At 42.6% G+C, this 14,888-nt stretch overlaps 1 protein-coding gene across 2 annotated transcripts in view; it reads right to left on the reverse strand.

Annotated features, from left to right (window-relative positions):
• Positions 1–213: 213 nt before the first annotated feature.
• Positions 214–14,888, reverse strand: part of KCNMB2 (potassium calcium-activated channel subfamily M regulatory beta subunit 2) — a 999,199-nt gene continuing 984,524 nt past the window's right edge. For both annotated transcript variants that reach the window (XM_077290498.1, XM_077290499.1), the window contains one exon: positions 214–2,478. In XM_077290498.1, the coding sequence (XP_077146613.1) occupies positions 2,194–2,478 (285 nt within the window). In that variant the 3' untranslated portion in view covers positions 214–2,193. The remainder of the gene's footprint in view (positions 2,479–14,888) is intronic.

A 14,888-nucleotide genomic window follows, 5' to 3' on the forward strand; every position in this document is an offset into this window, starting at 1 on the left:
CAAGTACATAAGCCTGATATGACCCTAGTAGTGATTAGCGAGTGGACTAGTTACTCGGGTTTCCCCGAGCATGCTCAGGTGTTCTCAGAGATTTAGTTTTTGTCGCCGCAGCTGCATGATTTGTGACTGCTTAACAGCCTGAATACATGTGGGGGTTGCCTGTTTGTTAGGGAATTCCCACATGTATTCAGCCTGTCTAGCAGTCATAAATCATGCAGCTGCGGAAATTAAAACTAAATATCCGAGCACGCCAAAATACTTAGAGACCACCCAAGCATGCTTGGGGAAACCCGAGTAACGAGTATACTCGCTCATCACTAGACCCTAGTATCTGCCCAGTATCAGCCATGTCCAGATTTGCATAAGTTAGTACACCTGTCTATGGAGACTATTAGAAAAGAAAATATTGCTGAAAAGCATGCTATACAAGGAGTCAAAAATGTACCCTTGCTGTATTGCTCATATAAATGCACAGAAAACATTTCAACTACATTGAGATTTGATTTTAACCATGTGGCTTAATCCTTATAATCAACAAGGACTTTGCTAAATCCAAAAATGATAATTTAAAAGGGAAAATGCTACTTTGCTGGAAGGGTCTCAGAAACATATCTAAAAAAACACAGAGTCACTGGAAGCCCTGTAAATTTCTGAAAATAAAAGTGTACAAGAAAAGTAAATGAAATACCTTAGTTTTCCTGCAACAATAAGATATTCAAAAAGTTGTTATACAGTAACTACAGCATTAGTTGATAAGATGCAAACTTAATGGGAAATTATCAGTTCAACTGTGAAAGTAATCTGAAAGCTCTATATGGCCTTCATTTATCGAAGCAATGAAACTGCACTGTTATTTGTTGCTATGAGCAGGGTTGGACTAAAGTACAGTACCTGAGGATCTTTCGGTAGGTCTAGGCTCTGACACAATAGTAAGCCCATAGGTCCAAACAATATGAGCCAACAAAGTTCACTTATGTCTGACAGTACTTATAAATGGGGCCGTTGTACTTCAATTGCACAGACAAACGTACTTGATAAGTACAAGGCAAAAAAGCAATAAACAAATATAAAACATTAATGTAGAATACATTAGGTGAATTAAAGGAAAACTGTGATAAATGGGATTGACGGTGTGCTGTTCAAGAGAGGTTAAGGCAGAAAAGCCGAACTCTAGTAGACATAATTTTATTTTTACTTGTTTTTATGCTTTGTTGTCTAAGGCTGATTATATAATTCAGAGCAGCAGAAACGTTCTCTAAGGGCTTGCTCACACTTGTTCAGATTCTCTCATGTGAGAGAATCGGGCCAATTATGCTAGTGATCTTGCATAAGAGAATCGCAGCACAGGTGTGGAGAAGATGGAGAATTTAATTTCTCCATCTTCTCCATTGTCTCTGTGAGCATACTGTACATCAGTGTGCATCCCAGTACAGTTCAATGTTTCACACGCACCTATAGACTTGTATGGGTGCGCATGATCCAAATATAAAAGGAACATCAGCATGAAAAAATAATCCAAGATCTGCACTGCCCCATAGTATAACATTGGGGATAGTGCTATCTGATAAAACATTGGATAGCACTTGGCCATGTTATACGCCAGTGTAAGCGTACCCTAGTAATGGATTTCCTTTTTAACCCACCTATTATACTCCCCTTTCATTACTGCCTTCTGCCCTTTTTAAATGTCAGACTTACTTTGGCAATTAAGTTATAATATTTGCATGTTTTGCTTTAAATTCAAATTAATTATAGTTTTTTTTTCTATTATTAATTATTTTATGTTGTGGCAGCCAAATAGGTATTACTATCAGAGATTCTCCTTCAGTTCTCACGATATATCGAGGGCTACTGTTGTGAAATTGTCTGATATAAAAGTGTTGCCTGTCGTTTTGTGTCTTCTGAAAACTGAATACAAATGAATTTATTGGACAATGATGATTTTATTTTGAGATAATGTCCCCTTAATAAATAACCTGCTTTGACTGTAAATAAAACCGAAAATGTAAATGTTTAAAGTTTCACTTTCATCCATGATGTTGTTTGCATATAGAACAGATTTTGTATTATTGCTCTACTTATAAGAATATAGTAAGGAACTTATAAACAGACTGGCACATTACAAACTTAAGGTTCTTTGGTGAAGAATGAAAAAAACAGTATTTTGTTGAAAAATAAATTCAGAAGTTGGTTTTATCTGTTGATCCTTTGGATTCTCTCGCATAGAAGTGAGAGGTATTGAGTGAGCTTGACCATGGCGACAATAGCGATTCCGCCTATCATCATGCATGTCGGCCAAAATAATGAATGAAATAACACATTTGAACTGTAGAGTTTGGTCAAAATGACATTCTTTTGATTTCCTTCTGGATCGTAGAAACACGAAAATCGTTGATGCTTTCTGAAATTTTCCATTATGATATTAACAAGTGACAAAGAGTCTTCAAAGTTTTTTCCACACCGTGGTATGTATGAACACTGCAATGACAAAAGGGAGAAAGACAATTTAAAGACCAGGATTTGAACTATACAAATATATTTGCAGTCATCCTTTATTGGCAAGGATGAACATACTATAGTGGCAGCTCATGTGGCTGCTAGACGACCCCTAGAGAGAGGGAGCCAAGTCCAGGTTGGATAACAAGTTCATGTTCAGGACTCCCTTCTGCAAAGGATCGGCATTGTTAGCAAAGAGTTGGAGAACAGCCCCAAAGATCATGGAAAGAAGGTGTATGGGGAAACCAACACCAGATACTTCTGCCCTGGGTGGCATCGGGATGAGGTGATATCGCACTATATAGAGTCAAAACAAAATCTTTTACTCTCAGTGCATCTGTTATGTGAAACAACAAGTAAATGATAATTACAGTTTAGATATAATTTTCATCTCATCCAGTCTTTGTCATGAAGAAAGAAATTTTCAAGTTTCTCAGTAGAATCATCTATATGTTCCCCGCTGTGCCACGATCATACCGTTATAAATTATAAATTAGGTTTAGAAATTAGAGCGCAATGAAGCACACATCAAAGACTTGGTGCTGTTAATTCTAGACTATTAATATAAACCTCTCCAGAATGTCGTGTAAAAGAAAAAGGTGTACATGCCTGAAAGTTAAAGAGTATTTTTATGCCAGAAACCACTATGGTAGGTTTGAGATTTTCTAGGCATCTTTGTTGCAGGTACACTATCTCTATCTATCTTTTTCTTTGTATATACAGTATATATGAAGTTACCGATGTGTGAGAGCCAGAAATCTTGCATGTTTTTAGGTGACCAAATATTTATTTTCCACCATAATATGCAAAATAAATCTTGCCAAATCAGACAAGGTGATTTTCTGGATTTGTTTTCTCATTTTGTCTCTCATAGTTGTGGTCTACCTATGATGTCAATTACAGGCCTCTCTCATCTTTTTAAGTGGGAGAACTTGCACAGTTGGTGGCTGACTATATACTTTTTTCCCCACTGTATCTATTGAAGCTGGATTCCTCCTTCACTTCAACTTGTTCTATACTAACGTCAGGCAGAGACCTAATCCGGTGCTTCAACCTCCCAATGTGCGGGGAGTCTTCAAAAGGGTGAGCTGAAGTGTTTTTTTCTTACCTGCAATGTTATCTCTGCATCACTGTGGCAGGTATTCTGGAAGGTATAAGATTGGAGCTTCCCATCCAGCGGCCAGAGACTACTGACTTGGCCGATGGACCAGTGTCCTGCAAATCAATCCAACTATCACAAGTTGGTAATTTAAAGAACATCTGTCAGAAGATTTTTGCTATATAATCTGAGGACAGCATGAGGTAGCAGCAGGGACACAGATTTCGGCGACATGTCACTTATTAGACTGTGGGCTGTTGTTTTCAGACAGTGAGTGCTTTATCACCAGAACATTATCACTGCCAGGACTGGTGCTCACATGAGAAGTTGTCCAACTCTGCCCCCTCCTCTGATAAGCAGCTCACTGTCAATAGGCAATGTTCATAGAAGACTGCGGTGTAAGCCAGTTAGCTTTCTGAACTTTGGTACATCTAAGGACTCTGATCACAACTGCTGCACCCAGTAAATGAAGTGATGCATTGGTGGAATTAGGGTCTTTTTCCCTACATTATGGCGCTTTCAGATGAGGTAGAATATTGCTGGCTTTTATGTAATGGTAGATATTGTTTTTTAGCATTTTATGGCTTGTGCATGTAATATTCATTGGCCACTGTGGATGGCAACTGTCATATTGCTGTGTGAAGAGTAATAGTCACTTATATAAGATTCTTAATACATTTATGTTACAAGAGGTAATGTTTGCTGCAGCTTGAATTTTTTTTAAATCTTTTACCCTATTAAAAAGGAAAGAGGTGATACACCCTACAAAGTGTACAGTTCATTCTATGGAATATCAAGTTTTTTTAAAGTATAACTGTAACCTCTTTCAAACCATGCCTAATTTGTAAGTTATGCACACACATTTTTTTGTTTTACATTGTCATATTATAGGAACAGTTTTCTCTCTATAGTGAGTTATATTTGTGAATGCCACCATTTTAGGGTACATATAATCTACTGTCTAACGTTTATTAACTTTTTTATGGAAAGAAATAAAAAAACACCACAATTATTGTTTTTTGACATTTTCAATTTTATGCTTCTCATTTGCTGCCCAAATTGGGCTATTTTGCAGATTACCACAATTATTGCGATACTAAATTTATGTAGATTTGTGTATGTTTTATTACTTTTATACAATAAATACTCTTAAAAAATATATCATTTGTTTTTGTGTTTATTTGTCATTGTACCATTTTATAAAGTAATTTTTTTGGGGACAATATACGGTACTCTTATTTAGGTGTATTATTCCTTGTGGGTTTGGAGTTTAGTCCTTTTTATTATTGAAGTGTATCTGCATTGGGAAATCCTCCCCGTATGGCCGGGGTCACACTAGACCGTAATACGGACGAGTGCTATGCGATAAAAAATTGCATAGCACTCGGCCCAATGTTAATCTATGGTGCAGCTCCCATCATCCGATATTTTCTCCACCGTATTTCGGATCCGAGGGAACTCGCAGCATGCTGCGATTGTCAGCATATCTCGGCCGAGACTCGCCAATGAAAGTCTATGGGTGCGAGAAAAATACGGATTCCACACGGACCAGCAGTGTGACTTGCGAGAAATACGCAGCGGTGTTCTATAGAAAAGCCGGTAATTCAATTGCCGGCTTTGCATTTCTCCTGCCTAAACCCGACAGGATATGAGACATGGTTTACATACAGTAAACCATCTCATATCCCCCTTTTTGTTGCATATTCCACACTACTAATGTTAGTAGTGTGTATGTGCAAAATTTGGCTGCTGTAGCTGCTCAAATAAAGGGTTAAATGGCAGAAAAAATTGGCGTGGGCTCCCGCGCAATTTTCTCCGCCAGAATGATAAAGCCAGTGACTGACGGCAGATATTAATAGCCAGGAGAGGGTCCATGGTTATTGGCCCCCCCCCGGCTACAAACATCTGCCCCCAGCCACCCCAGAAAAGGCACATCTGGAAGATGCGCCTATTCTGGCACTTGGCCACTCTCTTCCCACTCCCTGTAGCGGTGGGATATGGGGTAATGAAGGGTTAAAGCCACCTTGCTATTGTAAGGTGACATTAAGCCAGATTAATAATGGAGAGGCGTCAATTATGACACCTATCCATTATTAATCTAATTGTCTGAAAGGGTTACACTTGGTACTATAGGAACTATTGGTTCCTGTCCATTTGATTGTATGTTATATACCTCTTCTAGTATTGGCTTGCTCTTGTAGCAAATTGTTTATTTTTGTATTTTCTGGTGTGGTTATTGTTCCCAGCCATTTTAATGAACTTTACCCTGCTTTTTTCTACATATTTTGTATTTTTTAATTATGTTCATTAAAATTGGTTTTTAAATTTATAGCCTATGCCTCTTTTTCCCTTCATATGTTCTGGGGAAATTTTTGGTCTTATGTCATTCCTTTGTTTGCAACATCCCAAAATAATTATTTAGAAAATCCAGTCATTGTTCATTTCCAAATTCTGTCAACACACTCGGTAAGCTACTGCCATTTGCATTTAAAATTCCCTCTGTTTCTTTCTTCTTTGCCTGCATGCATATCTTTGAACTGGCTGGCTACAGCTTCCACACATATTTCCCTGTTTAAAGCCCTTCAACTCTCAAATCATTTATCTCAAAGACAACACATTTAGAAATACCACTGTCCACTGTGTAGGAGGAGGACAGTAATCACCTAATATTTCATTTCTTCACACATCACTTCCATTTCCCTCAGGCTGCTTTTAAACGTGCAATTTTGATGCTGTTTTTGAAGCCAAAGCAAGAAGTGAGAAATAGAATATATACTATATAATTCCCCTTCCTTAATGATCCACTCCTGACATTGGCTTCAAATACTGCATCAGTGCTGTGAAAGCACCCTTAAGGCTTCAGCTACCTCTCTATGTACTATTCAAGTCATTTGCAATTTAACAACCCTGGTTAAAACTCTTGAACATTTTCCTCACTTATTTCTTAAACAGTAACTAACATTTTTTAACCTTTTTTTTATATTTGAGTGGCCTTTTACTTGCAAGCAGACCGATGTGGGTCCTGGTCCTGAGACCCCCCCTGCCAAAGTGGTGGGCCTCTCTGGTGACAGGAGTGCACAACTCCTATCTGTTTATTCCACATTTGTGCATGTACCTCTAAAGGGATAGCAATGATTTTTTTTTTTGTATATGGGAGATTTAGGGCTGTCCCACACGTCCAGATAATTCCGGTACCGGAATAAATCGGTACCGGAGTTATCCGTGTCCGTGTGCCTGGGAACTCACGGAGGCCATACGTGCGGCACACGTGTGCCGCCCGTATGGCGAGTGGGTACCACACGGAGCGTGTGGTACCCACTCTGCATCATGCTGAAGCCGCGATTCATATCCTCTCTGCAGTAGCGTTTGCTGCAGAGAAAATATGAATAATAGTGTTTAAAATAAAGATCTATGTGTCCGCCGCCCTCCCACCCCCTGTGCGCCCCCCCGCTGGTCAGAAAATACTTACCCGGGTCCCCCGTCGGCTGTCGCTCCTTCCTGGTCTGGCCGCGGCTTCTAGTGTATGCGGTCACGTGGGGCCGATCATTTACAGTCATGAATATGTGGCTCCACCTCCCATAGGGGCGGAGCCGACTATTCATGATTGTAAATGATCGGCCCCACGTGACCGCATACAGTAAGCCGCGGCCAGACCAGGAAGGAGCGACAGCCGACGGGGGACCCGGGTAAGTATTTTCTGACCAGCGGGGGGGCGCACAGGGGGTGGGAGGGCGGCGGACACATAGATCTTTATTTTAAACACTATTATTCATATTTTCTCTGCAGCAAACGCTACTGCAGAGAGGATATGAATCGCGGCTTCAGCACCATGTGGGGGGGACAGCGCTTACTGTAGCGCTGTGTACTGCACGCACACGGACCCCAGACGGAGAATGTCCGTGTGAGGTCCGTGTTTTACGCGGACCCATTGACTCTATTGGGTCCGTGTAAAACGTGCGCTCCCACGAACACTGACATGTCTCCGTGTTTGGCACACGGAGACACGGTCCGCAAAAAATCAATGACATCTGAACAGATGCATTGATTTTTATGGGTCTACGTGTGTCAGTGTCTCCGGTACGTGAGGAAACTGTCACCTCACGTACCGGAGCCACTGACATGTGAAACCGGCCTCATGTAGTGTTTTTCCTATCTGAGTCAGTATCTAACTAAAGGGATACAACTTGCATAGTAGACTTTACCATAAAGAATTTTCTGAACTGTATTTGAACCTTCTGTAATTGTACATTTCTGCGGAAAACCACTATTGTGTGTCTTTATTTTTTACTTGTTTGTGTGTGATTAGTGCATAATATTTTAGGTGCTAATAAAGCATTTTTGTACATTTAAAAAAAAAACTCCTGTGCTCCTCCTATATTATAATGCTTATTTTGGAGTGTTTTTTCTGTGGCTGAGTGTATAGTGCTCTGTCCACATATCACTATGAGTCTGGGTCTTCTAGTACTAGCAATTTTTAAGTGGAAATCTGGTCTTTTGATTTGTCACTGAGTACAGTTTAAGCACAAACACTTAGGAGTAGCTAATTAGACTTCATGGCTGCACTACTATAGTAGGCCTAATGATTTTTTGGTGGAAATTTAGCCTTCTGATTTGCCACTGAAACACAGTTTTATCACAAACGATTAGGAATAACTAATTGGAACTCATAGCTGCAACACTATATTAGGTCTAACAATTTTTAAGCAGAAAACTGGCCTTCTAATTTGTCCCTGACACACAGTTTTCTCACAAACGATATGAAGTAGCAAATGGGGCTTCCAGAGACTGGCATACAGTATTTGCACAATCTACTTCGATGCTGGAAGATCGATTTCACACAAGACATTATCCTATCTTTTTCACTGACAAGTTCACTTCCAGCAGCACCAGCTTTAGCGCAGGAGTGACCTCCCTGCACTGTTAGGCCGGTTTCACATTTGCGGTTGTGTCCGCAGCGTTTCTTCCGCAAATATCCGCATGCATTGTGTATTCCTATATTTAACATTAGGGACGCATGCATCTGCGATCGTTCGCGTTTTGCCGTGTTTGACGACGCATGCGTCGTTTCGTCGTCTGCGGCTTGTCGCGGAAATGCAACATGTAGTAATTTTTAGAGGCATCAATTTGCCGCCTGGAAACGTATGCGTTCGATTGTGTAAGGAATGCGCCAAAAAAAGCATTGCTGTCTATATGAACGCATGCATTCACAAGCACATGCGTTTGCTTGCGCTTGTGAACGCATGCGTTCCACAAAAGAAAAACATGTCTAGACACTGATAAGCCACCCCCCACATACAAGGTGATAAAGGGAGCGAGTGGACATTTGCAGGTCACTACTCAGCAGACACTGAAGCAGACGAGATGCAGGCTACATCCTTGGAGGAAAACAAGACACTGAACAATGTGAGTATATCCTATCCAATGCCTTTATTTTCTATTTTCTGTCTCTACATGTCCTAATTTCTGCCATTTCTTTCTTTCTGCATGCATCAGAATGTCTTCTTCTGATGAGGAGCAACGTCCTGGGCTTTCTGAAGTAGAACATGTCAGTGAAGTGAGTACTCACCTCCTCAGATTGGTAAGTATTCACTGTCATATCTACATGTATGACAATTTGTTTTTTTTTCTTTTTTTAGAGCACATCTACTGTGGCAGAGGCTGGGCAGTAGCAGCGGGGTCACAGTCGAGTGTCAAGGCAGCAGCGTGTAAGTATACAAGGCTGACTGTTTACTGTATCCTCACTTTAGTATTCTTGAATCTTCCTTTTTTTACTTTCCTCTTTCTTTATAATTTTCTTCTGGACTCCTTTTTTATCTTGACTTTCCTTATTCATGCCATTTCTCAGCCTCTGTTTTTTTTATTTTCCTTATGTTAATGTATACAACATTTAATGTCTTCATTTATGTTTTAGGTTCCAGAATGGGATGAGGACCTCATTGACAACGATATCCTCATCTCCCTGGTCCAGGAGCGAGTCCCGTTGTGGGACACCTGGGTTCCACAGCACTCGGACAACGTGACGATCCGGCGCCTATGGAATGAGGTGGCCAAAGAGATGTGGGATGGCTGGGACAATGCCCCCAATCGGGTCCAAAATGCTTTTGGTAAGTATTGCAATGCAGTGTGAAGCAGCAGAGACCTTGGCCGTGCTCACACAACTGCGTGTGATGAGATAAACTCTCAGGAGTTTCTCTCATCACACACAGTTGTGTGAGCACGGCCAAAAGTCCATTGTCTAACCATTATGTTTTGTTTTTTCAACAGTGGCCAGAGTCAAAACACGTTGGCTTTCGATGAAGGACCGCTTCAACAAGGACCTGCGTCAAGAGAGCCGTGTTCCCAGTGGTTCAGGAGCAAGGATCAGAAAATACAAATACCATCGCGTTCTGGCATTTTTAAGACCGGTCCTTGCCCAGAGAACGTAAGTATTTCTCCCGTGCATTAGGTTTTATTGTATTGCCATAATCTGTATATTTCTATTCCACAGGATTTTGTGTCTGGTTAATTTTTGGTATTAATTTTCTTTTTCCTTTTTTCCCAGCACATGGAGAAGCACTGTTGGCCCAGGTTTTGGAGCGGTCCTTCATCAGACAGCCATGGACCCGTCCCAGCCATCCAGCAGCGCTGCAACAAGTGGGCCTGCCACACTAACTGGAGACCAGGAAGCTGGTCCATCAGGTGTTCCCCTTTTCCAGTCCTCTGCCACTACCCCTTTTTTTTTGGGCTCCTCCCGGCAGCAGCAGAGGGCATCGGACAGGTCCCTCATGCCCGAGTTTTTGCACTTAAGCTCGGTTTTTCACGAAGGACTCAAGGCTTTTAGTGACTGAATGGATATTTCACTTAGCCACATGAATACACGTATCCAGGAGATCACCAAAAGCCTTGACCAAGTAAAAGCCAAACTCCAGAGGCCAGCACATCATTTTTTTAACCAAATTGAGCAGGGCATATTGGAACACCTTACTTCTGATCTCCAGCTGAGTGTCATGCAGGCCTGCAATGCTGCTTACGTGCAGGCTATGCAGCAGAGTCGGTATTTTCAGCAGACAGTGGAGGCATATCCACCTGTGCCTTCACTGTCACGATTAACCTCAGTGCCGACCTCTGCTGCATACCACTGCACGGCCACCTCTATTCCTAGCACTGCCGGACACCAGTACAGCACCACCACGATGCCGAGTGCTGTTGGACAGCCCACCGCCACCACCATGAAAACCGCTGCTCCTGCTTGGACCTCCTCCACTGACACCACGATGCAGCAGGACCCTGGCATGGCCTTCCGTACCGCCACCACCATGATGCAGCAGGACCCTGGCATGGCCTTCCCTACCGCCACCACCATGATGCAGCAGGACCCTGGCATGGCCTTCCACTCTACAAGCGCTATGGACTCTGGCATAGCTGCACGCTCTATGAGCACTATGGACTCTGGAATGGCTGCACGCTCTATGAGCACTGTTATGATCTGGTAACCTTGGAGCTGCATGAGAGACTTTCTCAGGAGAGGTGGTATCTGTACTGACCGCAAACCCTAAACTAACACCGCAACTAGAAGTAGCCGTGGGATGTACCTAACACTGTTGTGGATTCTGTTTGTGGGCTCCCTCTGGTGGTTACTGCTGGTACTGGGTGACTTTGGTGGGTTGCGGCCTTTGGTTTCCACCTGTCCATCAGAGGCTGGGTGTTTCCTATTTTACCTGGCCTTTCTGTCATTCCCTTGCCGGCTATCAATGTATTCAGATGTGCTCTGTTTGGTTCCTGCCTACCTGCTCCCAGATCTTTCAGGATAAGGTAAGTGCTGATTTTCAGTTGTTGTTTTTTTTTTGTCCAGCTTGCTTATTATGTCTCTATGCTAGCTGGTAGCTCTAGTGGACTGAGGTTCTCCCCATGTGCCATGAGTTGGCACATGGGTTCTTGTAATCTCAGGATGGTTTTTTGATTAGGGTTTTTTGCTGACCGCTCAGACCCCTTTTGTATCGTTCTGCTTTCTAGTTTACAGCGGGCCTCAATTTGCTGAACCTATATATATCATCTCTATGTGTGTGCCTTCCTCTCATTTCACCGTCAATACATGTGGGGGGCAACTATACCTTTTGGGGTTCATTCCTCTGGAGGCAAGTGAGGTCTTTATTTTCTCTGCAGTACTAGTTAGCTCTTAGGCTGGTGCGTGGCGTCTAGAACCAACGTAGGCACGCTCCCTGGCTATCTCTAGTTGCGTTTGTCAGGCGTAGGGCAGCGGTCAGCCCAGGTTCCATCACCCTAGAGCTCGTCCGATATTTTGTATTACTTTGCTTGTCCCTTGCTATCCCTAGCCATTGGGATTCATGACAGTATAGCCGGCCCACAAAGTGTTAATTGTTTGGGCTGAAGCAGGAGAAAAAGAAGTGTTTAAGGGAAATTTATTTATTTATTTATTTATTTTTTCCTTCAGAGTTTTGCTGCCTAGCCCTTAATTGCTGTCTAGCTGCTTCTTACCTCCTCTTAACCCTTGAATGGCTCTGATATTAGCTGTTTAACATGGATGTCCAGAGTTTGGCTTCCAGCCTGAGTAATCTCGCGGCAAAAGTTCAAAACATACAGGATTTTGTTGTTCACACTCCCATGTCTGAACCTAGAATTCCTATTCCAGAGTTCTTTTCTGGAGATAGATCTACCTTCCTGAATTTCAGGAACAATTGTAAATTGTTTCTTTCTTTAAAATCTCGCTCCTCTGGAGACCCTGCTCAACAGGTCAAGATTGTAATATCTTTCCTGCGAGGCGACCCTCAGAATTGGGCATTTGCATTGGCACCAGGGGATCCTGCATTGCTCAATGTGGATGCGTTTTTTCTGGCATTGGGATTGCTCTATGAGGAACCCAACCTGGAGATTCAGGCTGAAAAGGATTTATTAGCCCTCTCTCAGGGGTATGATGAAGCGGAAATATATTGTCAAAAATTTCGGAAATGGTCGGTGCTTACTCAGTGGAATGAGTGCGCCCTGGCTGCAAACTTCAGAAATGGTCTTTCCGAGGCCATTAAGGATATTATGGTGGGGTTCCCTACGCCTACAGGTCTGAATGAGTCGATGGCTATGGCCATTCAGATTGATCGGCGTTTACGGGAGCGCAAACCCGTGCACCAGTTGGCGGTGTCTTTTGAACAGGCACCTGAGACTATGCAATGTGATAGAATTCAGTCGAGAAGTGAACGGCAAAATTATAGGCGGAAAAATGGATTGTGTTTTTATTGTGGTGATTCAGCTCATGTTATATCAGCATGCTCTAAACGCACAAAAAGGGTTGATAAATCTTTTGCCATTGGTACTCTGCAGCCTAAGTTCATTTTGTCTGTGACTCTGATTTTTTCACTGTCTTCCATTTCCGTCGATGCCTATGTGGATTCGGGCGCTGCCCTGAGTCTTATGGATTGGTCATTTGCTAAACGCTGCGGTTTTAGTCTGGAACCTCTGGAAGTTCCTATTCCTCTGAAGGGAATTGACTCTACACCATTGGCTATGAATAAACCGCAGTATTGGACACAAGTGACCATGCGCATGTCTCCCGTTCATCAGGAGGTGATTCGCTTCCTTGTACTGTATAATTTACATGATGTACTAGTGCTTGGTCTGCCATGGTTACAAACTCATAATCCTGTCCTGGACTGGAAAACAATGTCTGTGTTAAGCTGGGGATGTCAGGGGGTTCATGATTATGCACCTCCGATTTCAATCGCTTCATCTACTCCTTCTGAGATCCCTGCGTTTTTGTCTGACTATAGGGATGTTTTTGAGGAGCCTAAGCTCAATTCGCTCCCTCCGCATAGAGATTGTGACTGTGCTATAGAATTGATTCCTGGCAGTAAGTTCCCTAAGGGTCGTTTATTTAATCTGTCACTGCCAGAGCATACTGCTATGCGGAATTATATTAAGGAGTCCTTGGAAAAGGGACATATTCGTCCATCTTCGTCCCCTCTGGGAGCAGGTTTTTTTTTCGTGGCAAAAAAGGATGGTTCCCTGAGGCCTTGTATAGATTATCGCCTTCTGAATAAGATTACAGTCAAGTATCAGTATCCATTGCCATTATTGACTGATTTGTTTGCTCGCATTAAGGGGGCTAGGTGGTTCACTAAGATAGATCTTCGCGGTGCGTATAATCTGGTGCGGATAAAACAGGGTGATGAGTGGAAAACCGCATTTAATACGCCTGAGGGCCATTTTGAGTATTTGGTAATGCCTTTTGGACTCTCCAATGCTCCGTCAGTCTTTCAGTCCTTTATGCACAATATTTTCCGTGAATATCTGGATAAGTTTATGATTGTGTATTTGGATGATATTTTGGTGTTTTCTGATGACTGGGAGTCTCATGTTCTACTGGTCAGGAAGGTGTTTCAGGTTCTGCGGGCCAATTCTCTGTTTGTGAAGGGCTCAAAGTGTCTCTTCGGAGTCCAGAAGATTTCTTTTTTGGGGTACATTTTTTCTCCATCTACTATTGAGATGGATCCCGTCAAGGTTCAGGCGATTTGTGACTGGACACAACCTACATCTGTTAAGAGCCTTCAGAAGTTCTTGGGGTTTGCTAATTTTTATCGTCGGTTCATTGCTAATTTTTCCAGTATTGTTAAACCTTTGACTGATTTGACTAAAAAGGGTGCTGATGTTGCTGATTGGTCTCCTGCGGCCGTGGAGGCCTTTCAGGAACTTAAGCGCCGGTTTTCTTCTGCTCCTGTGTTGTGTCAACCAGATGTTTCACTTCCTTTTCAGGTTGAGGTTGATGCTTCTGAGATTGGAGCGGGGGCGGTTTTGTCACAGAGAAGTTCTAATGGCTCGGTGATGAAGCCATGTGCATTCTTCTCTAGAAAATTCTCGCCCGCCGAGCGCAATTATGATGTGGGTAATCGGGAGCTTTTGGCCATGAAGTGGGCATTTGAGGAGTGGCGTCATTGGCTTGAGGGTGCTAAACATCGTGTGGTGGTCTTGACTGATCACAAGAATCTCATTTACCTTGAGTCTGCCAGGCGTTTGAATCCTAGACAGGCTCGTTGGTCGTTGTTTTTTTCTCGTTTCAATTTCGTGGTTTCATACCTGCCAGGTTCAAAGAATGTGAAGGCAGATGCTCTTTCCAGGAGTTTTGTGCCTGACTCTCCTGGAGACTCTGGGCCTACTGGTATCCTTAGGGATAGGGTAATATTGTCCGCCGTATCCCCAGACTTGCGACGTGCATTGCAGGAGTTTCAGGTGGATAAACCGGATCGTTGTCCACCAGAAAGACTGTTTGTTCCGGATGATTGGACCAGTAGAGTCATCTCCGAGGTCC

The sequence above is a fragment of the Ranitomeya variabilis genome, chromosome 2, assembly GCF_051348905.1.
Source record: "Ranitomeya variabilis isolate aRanVar5 chromosome 2, aRanVar5.hap1, whole genome shotgun sequence".
NCBI classification, from domain to species: Eukaryota; Metazoa; Chordata; class Amphibia; order Anura; family Dendrobatidae; genus Ranitomeya; species Ranitomeya variabilis.